The sequence below is a fragment of the Lithobates pipiens genome, unplaced genomic scaffold (genome assembly GCF_037356315.1).
Source record: "Lithobates pipiens isolate NorthernLeopardFrog02 unplaced genomic scaffold, aLitPip1_a1.2 Scaffold_23, whole genome shotgun sequence".
NCBI lineage: Eukaryota > Metazoa > Chordata > Amphibia > Anura > Ranidae > Lithobates > Lithobates pipiens.
This window is the reverse complement of record NW_027507785.1, coordinates 81,116,165-81,135,337: the sequence shown is the minus strand read 5'-3', so window position 1 is coordinate 81,135,337 and position 19,173 is coordinate 81,116,165. Positions and strand designations below refer to the sequence as shown.

The window sequence follows — 19,173 nt, the reverse complement described above, 5'->3', positions numbered from 1 at the left end:
TATTGGTATCTATTTTTATTTTTTGAAATTTACCTACCAGTAGCTGCTGCATTTCCCACCGCGAGTCAATACATTTCCCCAGTTTTTTGTGTTAAAATTAGGTGCCTCGGCTTATATTTGGGTTGGCTTATACTCGAGTACATACGGTAAATTGTGGTACTGTTGAAATCTGCTTTAACCCATACAGTTCCCCCCTTCCTTCATCTGCTGCAAAAAGTAAACAAGCTAAATATTTGTCCCAGTCAGTGGTCTAACTATAGTAAATATGATCCCTCAGTGGATTTTCTGAACTTCACATTGGGAATAAATCCTGGTACACACGATGAAATTATTGGAAAAAATTATTGTCTATTTTTTTTTTGCATGCTAATCTCAGAACACGAAAATGAAGAGGTTATTAAACGCATGAAAATTCTCATACGGCAGGAACCTAAAAAAGGATCCATTCGAGGCTCTTCTCGGTAAAGCGATACCTGACCTACTACGCTCAGAACGACAGTTGGCGCAGCATCTCTTTACCGCAACTAAGCTGACAATAGCGCGGGCATGGAGAACCCCGGCCCTTAGCTTTGAGGCAGTCAAAAACCGTCTGAATGATGTCATGGTCAATGAAAAACTGTCCTCTGTTCTCTCTGACACTCATACCAAATTTCTTAGAGTCTGGCAACCCTGGATAGAGTACCACCATTCTCCTAGATTCGATGTTACCTTGCTGTCGCTGTAGGGGCTCAGTGGTGCGCACCCCGTGCGCGCCCGTCCTCCTCCTCTTCAATCCCCCCTCCCCTTTCTTACCTCCCTCTCTTCTCTCTGGACCACTCTATTCCCCCTGCTCTTGTCTCTTCACATTTCCCCTCTTTCCTTCCCTCCCCCCCCCCCCTTTTTTTTTCTTTTTCCCCCCTTTTCTCCCTTTTCCTTTCCTCTTTTTTCCATCTTTCCACTTTATCAGGTATGATTACTATAGGCTTCAGGCAAGCTCCAGGCCAGGCCTGTGCTACATCTATGTAAAACCTAGGGTTTCTCCTGATCCAGTGAATGTGTACACGGTTAGAAGAAGATCTGTTTGAATTATATTTATCTGAAACTACCTGTACCGATATCCAACTGTAAGCCTATTGTATTGTCTCATAACCTTGTTACTTTTCAATAAAATCTTTGTAAACGAAAATTCTCATACGGCAGAATACAACTTCGGAAGTGATGTAATGTGTTCTATTCTATTGAATGTATTCTTTCATTTCTGAGTATTTCAGATGACTGCTGTACTGATTAAAAACGAAAATCATACAATCTGGTTTCGTACGAGAAAAGTATTCATTGTGAACGGCTCTCGAAAGCTGTGTACCAACAATCAAATTTTCGCACGATCGCCTGAAAGCTGTATTTTCCATCTGATTTTCTGATCGTGTGTACAAGGCATTACAGTGGTTGTAAAGGCAGAAGTTTTTTTTTTATCTTAATGCATTCTATGCATTAAGATAAAAAGCCTTCTGCGTGCAGCAGAACCCTCTAATACTTACCTGAGCCCCATCCACGAATGTCTCTCCCATCTGAGACTCTCTCTCCTGATTGGCTGAGACACAACAGTGGCGCCATTGGCTCCCGTTGCTGTCAAAGTCAGTCAGCTAATAAGGAGAGAGGGGGCAGGCCGCAGCTCCATGTCTGAATGCACCCACGGAGCTGTAACTCGGCTTGGGCGCCCCCATAGCAAGCTGCTTACTGTGGGGGCACTGAACAGGAGGGAGGGGCCAGGAGCAGCAAAGCGGTACCCAGGAAGAGGAGGATCCAGGCTGCTCTGTGCAAAACCAACTGTATAGAGTAGGTTAGTATAACATGTTTGGTATTTTTATTGAAAAAAAAGGAGACTTTACAATCACTTTAAAGAGGAAGTAAACCCTGATGGTCTCTCTGCAAAGGTAAAGCATAATGGGCTACCATGCATCGCATAGTAGCCCATTATGTGTCACTTACCTGACACAGGAGCCAGCGATGTCACCGCTGTCTCCTGTAGCACGGAGCGTCCATCTTCTTCCGAGTATCACTGCTTCGGCGCTATGAGTGGCCGGAGTAGCGATGACATCACTCCTGTGCATGTGCACGGCATATCGCCGTTAGCAGCGGCATGCTCAGTGCGCTTGCATGCTGCTGTCTACGGTGCATGCGCCATAGATAGTGGTGCCTGTCTTTTTGCAAATATAATCAATAAACCTACACGGTTTAGGAGATATTTCATGGACCTACAGATAAGCCTTTATCTAGGCTTACCTGTAGGTCAAAGTGGTCTGTAAGGATTTACAACCTCTTTAAGCCTAGTACACACAATGAGATTATCGCACAAATGATCGTTCGTTTATTTTTTTTAATGCTAGTCTCCATATCGAAAACGAATGGGGTTACTAATATTACAAAAATTCTCGTTTGACAATAAAAATTCAAAAGTGTCATGTGTTGTAGTGTATTTGTATTGTATTTTAGGACAAAAACTTTACTGACTGAACTACGTTCCCTGTGTGGGTGAATGTTTGTCAAGACATTATATTTATTTCAATAAAAAAAATATTGTACCAAAAAACTGTACTGTCTAAAACTAAAATTGTACGAGAAAAATGTTCGCATTTGTCCCTTTGGAAAATTTCAGACGACAGCTGTGTACTAACGATCAGATTATTGTACAAACGCGAAAGCGGAATTTTTTTGTACGCTATTCTGATCATGTGTACGGTGCTTTAGAGAGAAATCCTGTATAATACACATCCCCTGTTATTCAACAAGATACACTCTACATTCCTGAAAGCCTACTCTTTTTAATTATCAGGTGAGACAACTCTGCTAAACAGCTACATATACACAACAAAAGGGTATTGTCATGGATTGCCCTAAAAGCATTTGGTCAGTTCAAAGGCTCAAAATCTGTGTACACTCAACATCGGTTGGTAATTGAGTGCATTGTAAAGAAAATACTACTGGGCTTATGTCATAGACAATTCATTTAAAAAAGATTTTAATATATGTAAAAAAATAAAAATAAATTGTCAGTGGATGTCTGGAGAGGAGGAAGAATGGCCACAGATACAAAAATAATTTCTTGCGCTAAATGTAATTGCTGAATCAGTATATCTTATACCTGTGAACGGCCTAAAGAGATAGTCCACCTTTCTGACCATTCTTCATGTTACACTCATATTTAGAGTTTAATGCAGAGCTCGACAAACCTCAAGCGCCAGGTCGACAAGAAGTTTGGCCCTGATGCCTGGGCTGCCACCCAAATGTTCCCCAAACCCCCCCCCCCCACTCTTCTGTTATGTACCCATCGGGTGGAGGGGTGGGAGGAGAGCAGACACATGTTGGCTCTCCTCCCCTTCTAATTGTTGACCCAGAAATTATGTGTGACGTCACTTCCGGGTCCCTGTTAACAGTTTCCCTGGCCATCAAGGCTGGGAGAAAATGTAATGGCAGTGTAGTGTGCATTGCATTACATTCAGTAGAGCACAGAGGAGACATGCAGGTCTATTAGAGTAAAGAGCACATGTTACCAAAAAAAAATAATCTTCAAATAGGGGACAAAAAGCCCTCTATCTGATGGGCAAATTTTTTTTTTTATTATTATAAAATTTTTTTTAAAAAAGTTACACCCAAGCATATAAAAGCCCCTCAAAAAATTTAGCTACCCCACGCCGACAAATACGCACGTACCAATGTAAACACACGCAGCAGGGCGCCTACGCATGAAAACGTAGATTGTGATACACGTTACATATCACTGCACATGCCGGAATGAGATGCGATAATTCTAGCACCAGAGCTCCTTCCTAACACTAAACTGATGACATATAATAGGGGGCCTTTAAAGCTTTGCCTATTGAAAATATAGAGTATTGACATGTTTAAGGTTTGACATGTTGGGTATCTATTTACTCAGTGCAGCCTCGGCTTTTATATTTTACCCCATAAAATTGGGCAAGTTATTGCGTTTTTTTTGCCCCCTAAAATAATAATAATAATATTTTTTACTGAACTTTGCGGTAATATTGTGTAACATAAAAAATTGAAGCTACCACTATTTTATTCTCTAGGGTCCCTGCTTTCAGAAAATATATCATTTTTGGAGGTTTTAAGTAATCTTCAGGTCTAAAATGATTTTTTTTATATGTGTGCAAAAAAACTTAAAACAGATCTGGCTGTGAAAGAGTTAAAGGATAAGTTCACCTTCGGGAACACGTTACATGTTCCACCCATTTGATTTCGATTTTTAAAACTGGCTCCTAACTTTTTTAGCTGGCTCCTAACTTCAAAGAAAATCTTTTAAACCCTGGTTTAATGTGTAACATGGTCCTATTCCGCAACCCCCTACCCTGCTTAGCACCTCTGATGTTTTTCCCCACGCTTTGTGTCCCTGTAAGGGAGATATACTGTACATCCTCTATCTGTCCTGGTGACCACTGTCACTGGAACTGAAAGTGAGGGAAAAGCCCAACATTTTGAGTTGCCACCAAAACAGGAACAGGAACAGACAACCATCGATTTGCCTCACTTTGGGGACATTTACTCTCAGTTCCTGTGTTTACAGGACAGAAAGGGAAATCTCCCCCATGGGACATTGTTGGCGAAAAATTGACAGGGGCAACCAATCAGAATTTAATCTGCTAAAGCAGACCAGCCAATTGGCTTTTTTAGGTTATTGTACTTAACCACTTAATGCCAGGTGATGTACCAGTGCATTACCTGACTGAGTGGTTATACCAAATGATGCTTGCAGCTGCAGGCATCATCCCGTTATATATATTTTTTGTGCTGATGAAGCATTTTCTTGTAAAAGCAATCCTAGTAGCTCAATAGTCCCCCCCCCCTGCCACTTTCCCAGGGTCTCCCATCCCACCGGGGAACCCAAGATTGAATGGTGCAGTGTAAAAAATACAATTTAAAAATAATTTTAAGCGCCCCATGGCCCCCCCCCCACGTGCACAAAGCTGAACCCATACGTCGGTCCCACGTAGTATGTAAACAGTGATGCCACACACGGGAGGTATCACCACGAACATCAGATTGATGGCAGTAATTCTAGCACCAGACCTGTGTAAATTTAAAGCAGTAACAAGTAAAGGCTTATAAAATATCGCCTATGGATAATATAATTTACGTAGTTTGTCATCATTCCATGGGTGTGCATAATTTTAAAGTGTGACATGTTTGATATCTATTTACTCGGCATAACACTTTTATATGTTACCAAACAACTGGGTATTATATTGCAGGTTTTTTGTTCCCAAAAAATTGCGTTTTAAAACTGCTACGCAAATACTGTGCAACATAAAAAACTGCAACACCCACTATTTTATTCTCTGTGGCCCCTGCTTTAACATTTTTTTAATGTTTGGGAGTTCTAAGTAATTTTCTCCCAATAAAATTCTGATTTGTAAATGTAAGTGAGAAGTGTCAGAATAAGGCCTGGTCTTTAAAGTAGAGTTCTGCTTAAAAAAACCTCTGCAGCACTGTAACTGTGGGCGCCTGGCTGTGGCTTCACAGCCCAGCACCCACTGCACGTGCGCGAGCCGTGACTGGCCGGGGCAATCATCAGGGACCTTGTGTGTCCTAGATGATTGCTGTGAAGGGGGTGAGGTGAACTCCCTTCCGGTGACGCGGTTCGCTGGGAGCAAGTGAGAGCTGGGAACCCTCTCAAAAGAGGGTACCCGCTCCCCCCCCTAAATGCGGCATGTCAGGGGGTCACCTCTCTTAAAGCGGAAGTTCCATTTTTGGGTGGAACTCCGCTTTAAGTGGTTAAGCTGGCCATGGATAGGTTGCTTCTTTCGATCAGCTAACAGGCTGATCAAAATAAATAAATAAAATTAACAGATTCCCCTATCAACACAAGTGAGATGGATAAAGGATTCCTCCCTTCTGTGCTATTGTATTCGGACAGCAGGGACTCCACTGTCAGAATACACTGAAGCCACTGATCAAATAAAAACTTTCCAACATCCCGTTTTAGAAAAATCAATCATTAAATCGACTTCTGTAGAAGGGAAAGGCCATAGGTGGATCGAAATTCAGCTAAATTTCAATCCATCTGTGGTCAGCTTTAGGAAGAAGTATTCCTGTTATCGAATAAAGCAGTTATACTGCATATGATTTGAATTGCTTATTAGTATATATAGGTGAATGGTCAAGTAATCAATTTTCCAGGAATAGAAACAATCTGTCCCTAGAAAGGGAATGTAGAGCTCAGACAGTCACATACCTTTCAAGGATGCATTCCTACAACTTGCGGATGTAGTTACTGATTTATGAATAGCTTCAGATAAGATTCTTAATTTTCTGGTTCTTCCTTTTGTAGTGCAGCTCTGCAGAATGAAACATAAAGAACAATATAATTACACATAACACAATATGCAAATGAGAACATTCAAAAAAAAAAAAACATTATAAGATAATTGCGTAGCATTATGTTATGTAGTGTTATTAAAGGTGAACTCCCCCCAACTTTATTTTTGGTGTGCAGAGAAACTCCTTTTCTCTTCCTGTTCTGTCTGACTGCCATCACTTAGATAGGAGGTCTGGGGGAATCTATGTATTGAGGACACACTGAGAGCAGTACAATCCTGACAGAAGTTTTAATCCATCCTCAGTGTACTAGAAAATGTGTTTTTATTGCTGTCTGTGTCTCCATCGGAGGGGGGGAGATGCTGTATGCGCCCCCTCCCTTGGGACTACATCCCTGCAGGGAGATGCTGTGTGCGCCCCTCCCTTGGGACTACATCCCTGCAGGGAGATGCTGTGTGCGCCCCCTCCCTTGGGACTACATCCCTGCAGGGAGATGCTGTGTGCGCCCCCTCCCTTGGGACTACATCCCTGCAGGGAGATGCTGTGTGCGCCCCCTCCCTTTTGACTACATCCCTGCAGGGAGATGCTGTGTGTGCCCCCTCCCTTGGGACTACATCCCTGCAGGGAGATGCTGTGTGCGCCCCCTCCCTTGGGACTACATCCCTGCAGGGAGATGCTGTGTGCGCCCCCTCCCTTTTGACTACATCCCTGCAGGGAGATGCTGTATGCGCCTCCTCCCTTTTGACTACATCCCTGCAGGGAGATGCTGTGTGTGCCCCCTTCCTTTTGACTACATCCCTGCAGGGAGATGCTGTGTGCGCCCCCTCCCTTGGGACTACATCCCTGTAGGGAGATGCTGTGTGCACCCCCTCCCTTGGGACTACATCCCTGCAGGGAGATGCTGTGTGTGCCCCCTTCCTTTTGACTACATCCCTGCAGGGAGATGCTGTGTGCGCCCCCTCCCTTGGGACTACATCCCTGCAGGGAGACGCTGTGTACGTCATAGCATCTCCCTGAAGGGATGTAGTCCCAAAGGAGGGGGCGAGCTCGCTGACTACCCCCAGCCAGAGCGGCTCGGATGATGGGGGCAACCTGACAGAGGAGGAACAGGAAGTGAGCAATTCAGACAAAGAAATAATACATTTAGAAGGGAAATCAAAGGAAAAGGCAAGTGAACCAACAATACACTAGCTTAAAGGAACCTAATTAGAAAATAAAAAACAAACCTTTACAACCCCTTTAAGCCTCCACTAACCTGACCCTAAAGGTCACATTAAAGTGCCTATACTTCAGCATGCTTTTTATTTATGTGTTTTGGATGCCGTGATACTTTGGTGATGTATTTTTTTTAAGCTTTAATGAAGCTTCACAAATGCCCTGTGTGTGTATTGATTTTCTGTTTGCATTAAAGGGGCCCAGTAGAGCCCTTGCTCAGTAGTACCCCTGTTCAGCAGATCCCCAGCTCATTGGTACATTGTTTAGCAGATCCCCACTCAGTAGTAACCCCCAACTTTGCTGATCTCCTAGTCAATAGGATCTCCTAGTTCAGCTCTGCTGAACCCCACTCAGTAATAGCCCCCAGCTCTGCTGTTCCCCCAATTTGCTGATCCTCCCCTCTCTCTGGTCCCTGCTCACCTCCCGCTATATTGATCCCACACTGCACACATGTGACATCACTAGTTTCTCCTGAACTGGTCTGCCAGCTCTGCTGATCCTCCCCTACTCAGTCCTTTCCATGTTCCAAACTAGATATGATGTCTGCACCAGACTTTTCTAAAACATGAACTGGAAGCGATTGCTGATGACGTCTTTCCACTTCACTTTTTGATTTCCCAGTGCATCTTGGGATATCTCATACCTTAAGTACCTCCGCAGCAAAGCTAGCTCTAAATAAAAGCCCCTCAAAAGCTGCAGTTGCTGTAAGCGAGAGTCGTCATAGACTTCTATGAAAGCTTCGGAGATGCTTTGAAGCACCAAGAAAAAGACATGGGGTATCATTTTTGAAGCAAAGCAAAAGTGTGTGAACAGGACTGTAAGCTTACCATTTTATTTAGTGATAGGAGCTTTAATTGGCCTTCAGAGTGCTTTAAAAAAGTGTGTCCAATGCCACATTTTGAAGTGTAATCGAGCCCTAAAACGATCAAGAAATTAGAAATTTGGACCTCAAGACATTGTCAGTAAAAGACAATTACTTCACCTAGGTGAGAGCCCTGAATTAACTACAACCACAATCTGAGAAGAGTGTGAAACTGGCTCCTAAGTCCAGCAGAAAACCCAGAATTCAATCCCATGAAGCCAGCATAATAGGTAGGTGCATCGAAGACACCCTAACAAGGACAGAGAACTATGCAAGGTTAGAACCTAACTATAAACTGGTGAGATAGGCTACAACCCAAATGGAGCATTCAGCTAAACACACCAGTTATACAAAAGGCAACTCTGGAGCATGCCCTAAGTGCGACCCTGCTGAAAATATCCTGCCTAACCTTACCTTGAACCTTGAGTCTAAAAGCCTACTAAATGCTCCAAACACCCCATATCCAACAAGGCAGGCCGACTGGTGGAACCAAAAACAAGAGTCATATATCGACAGTGAAGAACACTTAGCTAAGTGAATATTGGGCAGAAAACATGGCAAGCAGGGCCTTCTTCACATTGCTGCGGATCTGCCAAAGGAGAGGGACCGAATACCAGGCCATTAAGCCCCAACAAAGTCTTGGGCATTACCCGTCCTTGGTGGAGGATATTTGTGGCAGGAGACTAGTTTGTTCCTCCTGCAGACAGTCCAAGAAGACATGGAGCCTTCCATATACATCTTTCACCTACAATGCGATCTCTGAGATACACCTATGTGTGTGAACTTCTCCACGTCCAGAAGCTACCAGTTAGGAAGCACTGGTTTCCAGGGAATCAGCATGGGTAAGACTGAGATCCACAACCAGAACAAGGCTAGCAAACACACAGACTTTTTTCTGCAGGGCTGAACTAAAGACATCCATTTTCTTAGAAAAAAAACGAGGCATGCTAGGTGCACTGGTCTGGCCTACAGAATTTTTGTTTTCCAGTGTCCAGTCCTCCTGTAGGTGGCGCTATAACCTGAAAGTATACAAGGCAAGTGTGAAAAAATGCTGTAAATTAAGAATGCTTTCAGAAACAAAAGTGTTCAATTCTTATAAATATACTTGCACACAGTTTTTGAAAGAACTCGCCAGGTAGGTTGTTCCATCTTGGAGAACTAACCACACATCTTCTGTAGATGTAGGCTTCCTCAAAACCTTCTGTCTCTTCATATAATCCCAAACAGACTCGATCTTGAGATCAGGGCTCTGTGGGGGCCAAACCATCACTTCCAGGACTCCTTGTTCTTCTTTACACTGAAGATAGTTCTTAATGACATTAGCTGTATGTTTTGTTGTTTGGGGATCTGTTGCAGAATAAAATTTGGGACCAATCACAGGCTTCCCTGATGGTATGAAATGATGGATAAGGATCTACTTGTATTTCTCAGCATTGAGGAAACCACTGATCCTGACCAAGTCTGCAACTCCATTTGCACAAACGTAGCCCAAACTTGCAACCTCCACCATGCTTCACTGTTGCCTGCAGACATTCATTATTGTACCGCTCTCAAGACCTTCAGTGAAAGAACTGCTTCCTACTACAGCCAAATATTTCATATTTTGACTCATTAGTCCAGAGCACCTGCTGCCATATTTCTGCACCCCAGTTCCTGTGTTTTCGTGCATAGTTCAGTTGCTTAGCCTTGTTTCCATGTTGGCGGTATGTTTTTTTGGCCACAATTCTTCCATGAAGACCACTTCTGTCCAGACTTCTCTGAACAGTAGATGGTTGTACCTGCAGCCCATTGGTTTCCTTGCTAATGGCACTGTTAGACATCTTCTGATGTTGAAGGGACGTAAACAAGAAGTGTCTTCTATCTGCTGCATTAAGTTTCATTGGCCGACCACTGTGTCTACGGTGCTTAATGTTTCTTTGTGCTTCTTCAAAAGAGTCTGAACAGCACATCTTGAAACCCCAGTCTGCTTTGAATTCTTTGCTAAGAGACCTTGCTGATGCAGTATAACTACCTGCATCAGAGCTGTCAGTGTTCGACAAACTGTTGATTGCAGGCAGATGAGGGGTAGATCATATCCCTTCCTTGCCGACCACAGACCACACCTCCCACATATGCAGAGGGCCACAGGGAAGGAACAACTAAGTATGATGCGCCTCCAACAAGCAGAATGAAGGAAAACCTTGACAGGAGGGGTGGCATTTACCACAATTGATCCCCTGTAGTTTCCCCCTGCAGCAGCTGAAAGCTGGCTTCTCATCCCCTCCCTCCCATCGTCTTTTAGCTTCTGCAGAGGGAAAATACAGGGAATCGGTTCCAGTAATTGCCACCCTTGCTGCTCCTCCTGTCCAAGATTTCCTTCTTCCTGCTGCCCGGGTCCCCTTTGTGTTCCCCTGGTCTACCCAATACCCTGCAATGCTGCCAGCTTCTTCTCTCCCTCCTGCCAGCTGCTGCAGGGATCGTTTCATGATGGAGAGTGAGGAAGGGGGCCAGGAAGTATGTCATTTGCTAGTCCCCTCCTTTTCTGAGTGAACACAGTGAGTAATTGGTATGGCTTTTTGGATGCAATTTTTTCATGAAGACCAGACTTCTCTAGACAGTAGATGGGTGTACCTGGGTCCCATTGGTTTCCCCCAGGTCTGTGCTGAAGGCACTGCTGAACATCTCCCAATGTGGAAAGTAAGAATTAGGTGTCTTTCATCTGCTGTGGTAAGTTTCCATGGCCGTGGTTCTTTTCCACCCACACAGCGCTTTGTAAATAGAAGACTACAGGGTCCTGCAGCCTTTGCGGCTGTCAGGTTATAGTTTTCAATGAACTACCACGGTGCTGTGAGCGCGGTGGTAGATCATTCATTCTTGCTGTCAGCATATATTGGCTTCCCTATACGAGAATGCAGATACACTGACAGGTCTGCAGGAGACCTGCATGGCATCAGTGATCTGCTGATCACTGATGCAATGCTTTACAGCAGGCATGTCCAAAGTGCGGCCCGAATTCCGGTTTAATGCGCCCCCCCCCTGGTGATTTGGCTATATCTTCGGGCCACAAAAGGTATATACCGTACTTATCGGCGCTGCCTCAGAGGGGACAGGGAGGGGGCGGGATGAGTGCCGTTAAAATACATACAGGAGAATCTCCTGTTTTCTCTGTGGTGTCTGTAATAGGAAGTCCCATCTCTCGGGCTGGCATTGGGGACTGTTCTGTCTATCACAGGAGGTGGGACTTTGTATTAAAGAGGCCACTGAGTAAACAAGAGATTCTTATGTATGTAATCTGTAGGCGTTTGTTCCGCCCCCTCCCTGTCCCCTCCGAGGCTGCAGATGGGCATCGATGAGGCTGCACTGATGGCAATGGTAAGGCTGCATTCATTGCAATGGTGAGGCTGCATTCATTGCAATGGTGAGGCTGTAAGCTGCAAGCATGGCAATGGCGAGGCTGCAGATGGGCACTGACACTTATTTTGCTTCACAGTTCTTTATTTAAAATGTAAGCTTTTTCCTGAAACTTCCCTCTTAAAGTGAAGTTGCGCGTTATACGCCAATGGATATGGTATATCTAAATAACACGCCAAGCTCATCCTTGGTCCTGAGCTGCGCTCGGGAATTCGTTGGGGGCCACAAAAGATATATATATATCCAAATAACACGCCCGCGCTCATCTCCTCACCACACACAGCCACAACGGCAAGAGAATACACGTTGGGCAGTGTATTAGTGCTCAGATGAACACACGTAGACCGAATTTTAATGGTTCAAAGAATGTCAGGCAAAATGGTCAGCCCTCACGCATGTTCACTTCATTGAAATTGGCCCTCTTTGAAAACAGTTTGGACACCCCTGCTTCACAGGCTCCTGCAAAAAATAAAAAATCAATGCACATTTTTTTTTACCTGCAAAAAAAAAAAAGTGTACCGTATATACTCGAGTATAAGCCGAGATTTTCAGCCTCTTTTTTGAGGCTGAAAGTGCCCCCCTCGGCTTATACTCGAGTCATCGCTGTCTGCCCGCTCGATCAGCGTGTCGAGCAGACAGACAGCGGCCATTCTATTCAAAAGCCGCGCCTCCGGCTCCGCCTTCGCCTGTGATAGGCGGAACACTGAATTTCCCAGCAGCCTGTGTTCCGCCTATCACGGACATCGTATCATCCTCGTACTACGGACGAGGATGATACGACGTCAGTGATAGGCGGAACACAGGCTGCTGGGAAATTCAGTGTTCCGCCTATCACAGGCGAAGGAGGAGGCGCGGCTTTTGAATTTTACAATGGCCGCCGAAGAGGGCACGGGACGGAGGCAAGGCAAGGCAAGGCAAGGCACGGCACGGGACGGGACGGGACGGAGGCAAGGCAAGGCACGACACGACGGCAAGGCACGGCACGGCACGGGACGGAACGGAGGCAAGGAGGCAAGGCACGGGACGGAGGCTCGGGACAAAGGTAGGCTGGACACACACACACACACACACACACACACACACACACACACACACACACACACACACACACACACACACACACACACACACACACACACACACAGGGATGGGTGGATGGATGGAGACACACACAGGGATGGGTGGATGGATGGAGACACACACAGGGATGGATGGATGGATGGAGACACACACACACAGGGATGGATGGATGGATGGAGACACACACACACAGGGATGGATGGATGGATGGACACACACACACACACAGGGATGGATGGACGGACACACAGGGATGGACGGACACACAGGGATGGACGGACACACACACAGGGATGGACAGGCATGTCTCACCCTCGGCTTATACACGAGTCAATAAGTTTGCCAGTTTTTTTGGGGGTAAATTGGGGGCCTCGGCTTATATTCGGGTCGGCCTATACTCGAGTATATACGGTATTTATTATTTTTTCGGAATAGGTGAACTTGCCCTTTAAGCCTCCTACACAACTGTTTCTGTTAAAGAGGAAGTAAACCCTGATGGGTTTACTTCCTCTTTGTTTCCCTGCAAAGGTAAAGCATAATGGGCTACCATACATCGCATAGTAGCCCATTGCGTGTCACTTACCTGACACAGGAGCCAGCTGTCCCCTCTTCCACGGAGCGTCCATCTTCTTTCCGCATATAGTGGCTCCATCGCTGTGATTGGTCGGAGCCACGATGACGTCACTCCCGTGCATGCACACGGGAGCCACCACTAACGGCATATTGCTAGTGGCATGCTCAGTGCGCCGATGTCTATGGCGCATGCGCCATAGACAGCAGCGGTGCCTGTCTTTTTGCAAATATATACTAAACCATGTAGGTTTAGGAGATTTTTCTTGGACCTACAGGTAAGCCTTAATCTAGGCTTACCTGTAGGTCAAAGTGGTCTGTAAGGGTTTACAACCACTTTAATGTGTTTCAACCTACATATGAAATTGACGATCATTAGCACCTGATTGGTTTAATTGGTCAATTATACACCTGACTCAAATCCTGCAAAATCTCTGAATTGGTGCAAGCGTAAGAACTGATGCTGGATTGAAGCCAAAGGGCAGTCACGCCAAATATTGATTTGACTAAAGCCCCATACACACTATCAGATTTTCTGATGATTTTTACCTTCAGATTTACCAAAACCATATAAAATGAGGTCAAACCTTAGGAGTTTCAATTTGTATGCAATCAGGCAGGCCCTTGCACTACATGGTTTTGGTAAATCTGAAGATAAAAATCAGCAGCAAATCTGATAGTGTGTATGGGGCTTTAGAGTTTTCTTCTGTTCACTCACTTTGCATTTTGTACATTGATTAAAATAAACAATTAAATCTATATATTTTTGAAAATGTTCTTACTTTACAACGTTTCTTCACACCTGCCTAAGGCTCCATGCACACTAGCGTTTCGTTTTTTTTTTGTTTTAAGCGGAAAAGAAATCACTGGATAAAATATGCTGGCAATAGCTTTTTGTAATAGCGGTTTCGGAGCATTAGCAGTTTATTGGCATTTTTGCAGTAAAAGGAAAAAAAAAAGCCCCAAAAAGCTATTATTAGCGCCCTTGGAGCATTTCTGATAGACAAACGCTCAGGAAACTCTACAAAAAAACATTTTTTTTTCTGCTCCTAGATGCTGAAGCTCAAAAAATGCTAATAGCTGAAAATAGTGTGCATGGACACATAGGATGACACTATTTAGCTTCTATAAGCAGTAACAAAAAATGCTGAACCCCTTCAGCACTGGAGGAATTCCCAGATATATCAACAAGGATGTCACACCACTTCCTCAAACTCAGTCTTTCTAAAGGCCCGTATACACGATCAGACTTTTTTACAACAAACATGCAAATTAGCTCTTTTAAGGCAACATCTGACCGCGTGTACGCTCCATCGGACAAACTTTTTCGGTTGTCCGATGGAGCAAAGTCCATAGGACTTTTGTACAAAGTACAAACACGCATGCTCAGAACCAATGCAAAAGATCAGACAACAATACAGAAGTTGACCAAAGGTGGCGGTAAAGAACAGAAAAACCACGAGATTTGGTGAAAGTTGGCTGAAAAAGTCCTGCCGTGTGTATGCAATACAAGTTCACGGCCGACGCCCTTTGTACCAAAATCCACGGGAAAGTTTGTACAAGGTCCAATCGTGTGTATGAGGCTTTAAACTGAGCTCATCGTTTTTTCCTCCAGCCAGTGCCGCTCCCCCCTGACTTCTCCATCAAGGTCAATAATACAACCATCAATCCCTCCCCTCATGCCCAGGTACTAGGTGTAATCCTGTCCTTCCAGCCCAAAATCCAGTCACTGTCCACATTGTCCAGACTTCACCTCCAAAATACGTCCCTTTCTAACCATCGAGACCACTAAGCTACTTATTCACTTCCTTGTTATCTCTCACCTTGACTATTGTAACTCCCTCCTCATTGGCCTATCTCTCCACAAGCTATCCCCTCTTCAGTCCATAATGAATGCCGCTGCCAGACTCATCCACCTTACCAACCATTCAATGTCCGCCACTCCTCTCTGCCAATCCCTCCACTGGCTTCCCATTGCCCAACAAATAAAATTCAAAACACTAAAGCCTCGTACACACGGTTCGATTGTTGGCAGGGGATTGTCTGTCGACAGACTGTTGTCTTAAAATCTTACCGTTAGTATACTCCTTTTGACAATTGTTTTCCAATTTTCAGCCAACAATTTTTTTGGTGGACAACGGCTTGATGTCTGATTTTCGTATGGTCAATACACAAATCCATCACACAAAAGTTGAAAGTACAAACACGCATGCTCAGAATCGATGCTCACCAAACTCGAAATTAGAAGAAGGGGCCCAAAGGGTGGCGCTCAAGAGCTGCAATTACTTGTAGTACGTCACTACTTTCGTGTTTGCGGCACGACAATTGTGTAACGTTAGTATGCAAGACAAGATCCTGGGTCACGCCCTTAAGACAAAAATCAGACGCTCAGTTGTCCAACAATTGTACCGTGTGTATGGGGCTTAAGGCTACTTTCACACTGAGGCACTTTACAGGTGCTATAGGCTCGGTTCACACAGTGGGCGGCACGACTTGCAGCGCCGCGACCTGCACACGATCAGCTGCGACTTGCAAAACGACTTCTGTATAGAAGTCAATGCAAGTCGCCTGAAGTCACCCCAAAGTAGTACAGGAACCTTTTTTCTAAGTCGGAGCGACTTGAGTCGCTCCTATTAGATGGTTCCATAGTACAGAACGGAGCGCGACTTGTCAGGTGGCGAAGTCGCCTGGACAAGTCGCCCCTGTGTGAACCGAGCCATAGCGCTATAAATAGCGCCTCTCCTGTCACTCCAATGTGGGCCTGAGGGCCTTTATATTGGAGCGATGAGCTTGCTGGACGTTAAAAAAAGTCCTGCAAGCAGCATCTTTGCAGTGCTTTAGAAGCGATGTATACACCGTAGAGCTGCACAATTAATCGTCAAGAATCGTTATCACGATCTTGACTAAAGTGTTTCACAATTCTTTCTATGCAAAGAATTCTCTCTGCTCTTCTGAAGCCACAAGGCCTCAAAAGAAAGGAAGAGAAAAACTGGGCAGTCTGCCAAGAATCAAAACATTCTTAAGGGCCGGTTCACACTGCAGGCGAGGCGAGGCGACTCCGACTTGCCTCGCCGCGACCTCAGCGGCAACTTGCAGATGACTTCTGTATAGAAGTCAATGCAAGTCGCCCCGAGGTCGCCCAAAAGTAGTACAGGAACCTTTTTTCTGAGTCGGAGCGACTCGAGTCGCTCCTCTCAGAACGGTTCCATTGTACAGAACGGGGGCGACTTGCGAGAGCGAGGCGAGGCGTGTCGCCTCGCATCGCCCGCTGTGTGAACCGGCTCTGATCAGTTGAACTTAAGTATAAACATTGTAACAATTTGTCAGTGGAATAGACTTTGTGTGTAAGTGAAAAAAGTTTAACCACTTAAACACTAAACCTTTTTCTGACGTTTGTTGGTTTCAAGTTAAAATATTATTTTTTTTGCTAGAATATTACTTAGAACCCCCAAACATGATATATATATTTTAGTAGACACCCTAGAGAGAATAAAATGGTGGTTGTTGTAATATTTTATGTCACACTGTATTTTTCGCAGCTGTCTTTCAAATGCAATTTTTTTTTTAAATTACTTTCATGAATTAAAAAACAAACTAAACCAGTAGAGTTAGCCCATTTTTTTTTTTTTTTTTTTTGTATAATGTGAAAGATTTTACGTCACGAGAATCGTGATCTTTTTATTCAAAGCAAAAAAAATCGTGATTCTCATTTTGGCCAGAATTGTGCAGCTCTAATACACCGCTCCTATTGAAATCAATGGGCAGTGCCGCCAAAGCACCGCGGGAGCTGCACTTTTAACCCTTTATTTAGGCCACTAGCTGGGATTAAAGCACCCCGATAGCACCTGAAATCGCCGGTAAAACAGCAGTAAAAATAGCGGTGCTTTACCACCAACGCCCCAGTGTAAAAGTGTCCTTAAAGAGGGATTCCACCAAAAAAAAAATATTAAAAGCCAGCAGCTATAAATACTACAGCTGCTGACTTTTAATAAATGGACACTCACCTGTCCCGGGGTCCAGCGATGCCGGCAGCTGAGGCCGATCGATCGCTCGGCTCTTGGCTGCTGTCGCCACCATTCTAGGTGAGGGAATCAGGAAGTGAAGCGAATCGGCTTCACTTCCCGGTTCCCTACTGCGCATGCGCGAGCCGCGCAATAGGAAATCTCTGCGCTGTCACTGGGACCCGTGTGTGTCCCAGCAGACAGCGCGGCAGGGCAGGAAATGGCGTAGACTCCCACGGGAGTCTATGCCCGGAAGTGGGTGAAAATACCTGTCTTTGACAGGTATCTCCACCCCCCTCCCCCCTGAAAGGTGTCAATTGTGACACCGGAGGGGGGGGAGGGATCCGATCAGCGGAGGTTCCACTTTAGGGTGGAATCCCGCTTTAAGACCAGTTTCACACTGAGCTATTTTTCAGGCACTTTTGGGCTAGAAATAGCACCTGAAAAATGCCTCCCCTGCAGCCCCAGTGTGAGAGCCCGAGTGCTTTCACACTGGAGCGGTACGCTTGTAGGATGTTAGAAAAAGTCCTGCAAGCAGCATCTTTCGGGCGGCGAAGGAGCGGTGTATACACCGCTCCTGCCCATTGAAATCAATGGGCAGCACTGCCAAAACTCCTGCAAAGCAATTCGGCAGCAGCACTTTGAACCCTTTATTAGGCCAGTAGTGGGGGTTAAAAGTGCCCTGCCAGCGGCCAAAAAGTGCGGCTAATTTACTGCTAATGCCCCCCCCCCCCCCCCCGCCTTGCCCGCGTGAAAGTGCTCTAACAATAACATACAAAGCCATTTACTTTTCTGCACCAATCTTATCTCCAAATCATTCTCTCCGCTCCTCCCAAGACCTTCTGCTCTCTAGCTCCCTTATCTCCTCCTGCCATGCTCATCTCCAGGACTTCTCCAGCACCTCTCCCCTCCTCTGGAAATCACTACCGCACTCTGTCCGGTTATCTCCTACTCTGTCCACTTTTAGACAATCCCTGAAAACTCATCTCCTCAGGGAGGCCTATACCTGCCTTCAGCTAACAACCAAATCTTCTACTTCCTTCATTCGTTCATCCCTCACAGTCGCTACCTTTTGTTTCACCAGACCCTCACTCTTAGATTGTAAGCTCTCAGGAGCAGGGCCCTTCTAACCCTCTTGTACTGAATAGTAGCGGTGGTGTAGTGTCTCTGTACACTGTAAAGTGCTGTGCAAACTGTTGGCGCTATATAAATCCTGTATTATAATAATAATAATATGTATGGACATCATCACCATGGTGGAGGCCCTTTGCCTGCCCTGAAGGGACTACTAGTATCAGATATACTATATGTGTTTGTCTAGACATAACCATGGGGGGCCCTGCACCCCTCCAGCATTGAAGGTACCCCCAGTATCAGATATACTATATGTGTATGTCTAGACATGACCATGGGGGGCCCTGCACCCCTCCAGCACTGGAGGAACTACTAGTACAAGATATATAGATATGTGTATGTATAGACATGACCATGGGGGGCCCTGCACCCCTCCAAAAGTAGAAGAACCCCCAGTATCAGATATACTATATGTGTATGTATAGACACGACCATGGGGGGGGGGGGGGGCTGCACCCCTCCAGTATTGAAGGAGCCCCCAGTATCATATATATATATATATATATATATATATATATATAGAAGGTATATATTCACAGTATGGATGGACATGACCCCTCCAGCAGTCAGGGCACTACTACTAGTCTCAGCATGCACACACTCCCC

The 19,173-nt window shown here is 45.1% G+C and overlaps 1 protein-coding gene across 1 annotated transcript in view; it reads right to left on the bottom strand.

Moving 5' to 3' along the window:
• Window positions 1–8,479, bottom strand: part of ATXN7 (ataxin 7) — a 176,008-nt gene extending 167,529 nt beyond the window's left edge. Inside the window, exons 1-2 of the mRNA XM_077451947.1 lie at window positions 8,358–8,479; window positions 6,233–6,335 (exon numbers count right to left, since the gene is read on the bottom strand). Of these exons, the coding sequence (XP_077308073.1) occupies window positions 6,233–6,335; window positions 8,358–8,360 (106 nt within the window). The 5' untranslated portion in view covers window positions 8,361–8,479. The remainder of the gene's footprint in view (window positions 1–6,232; window positions 6,336–8,357) is intronic.
• Between the last annotated feature and the right edge of the window lie 10,694 nt (window positions 8,480–19,173).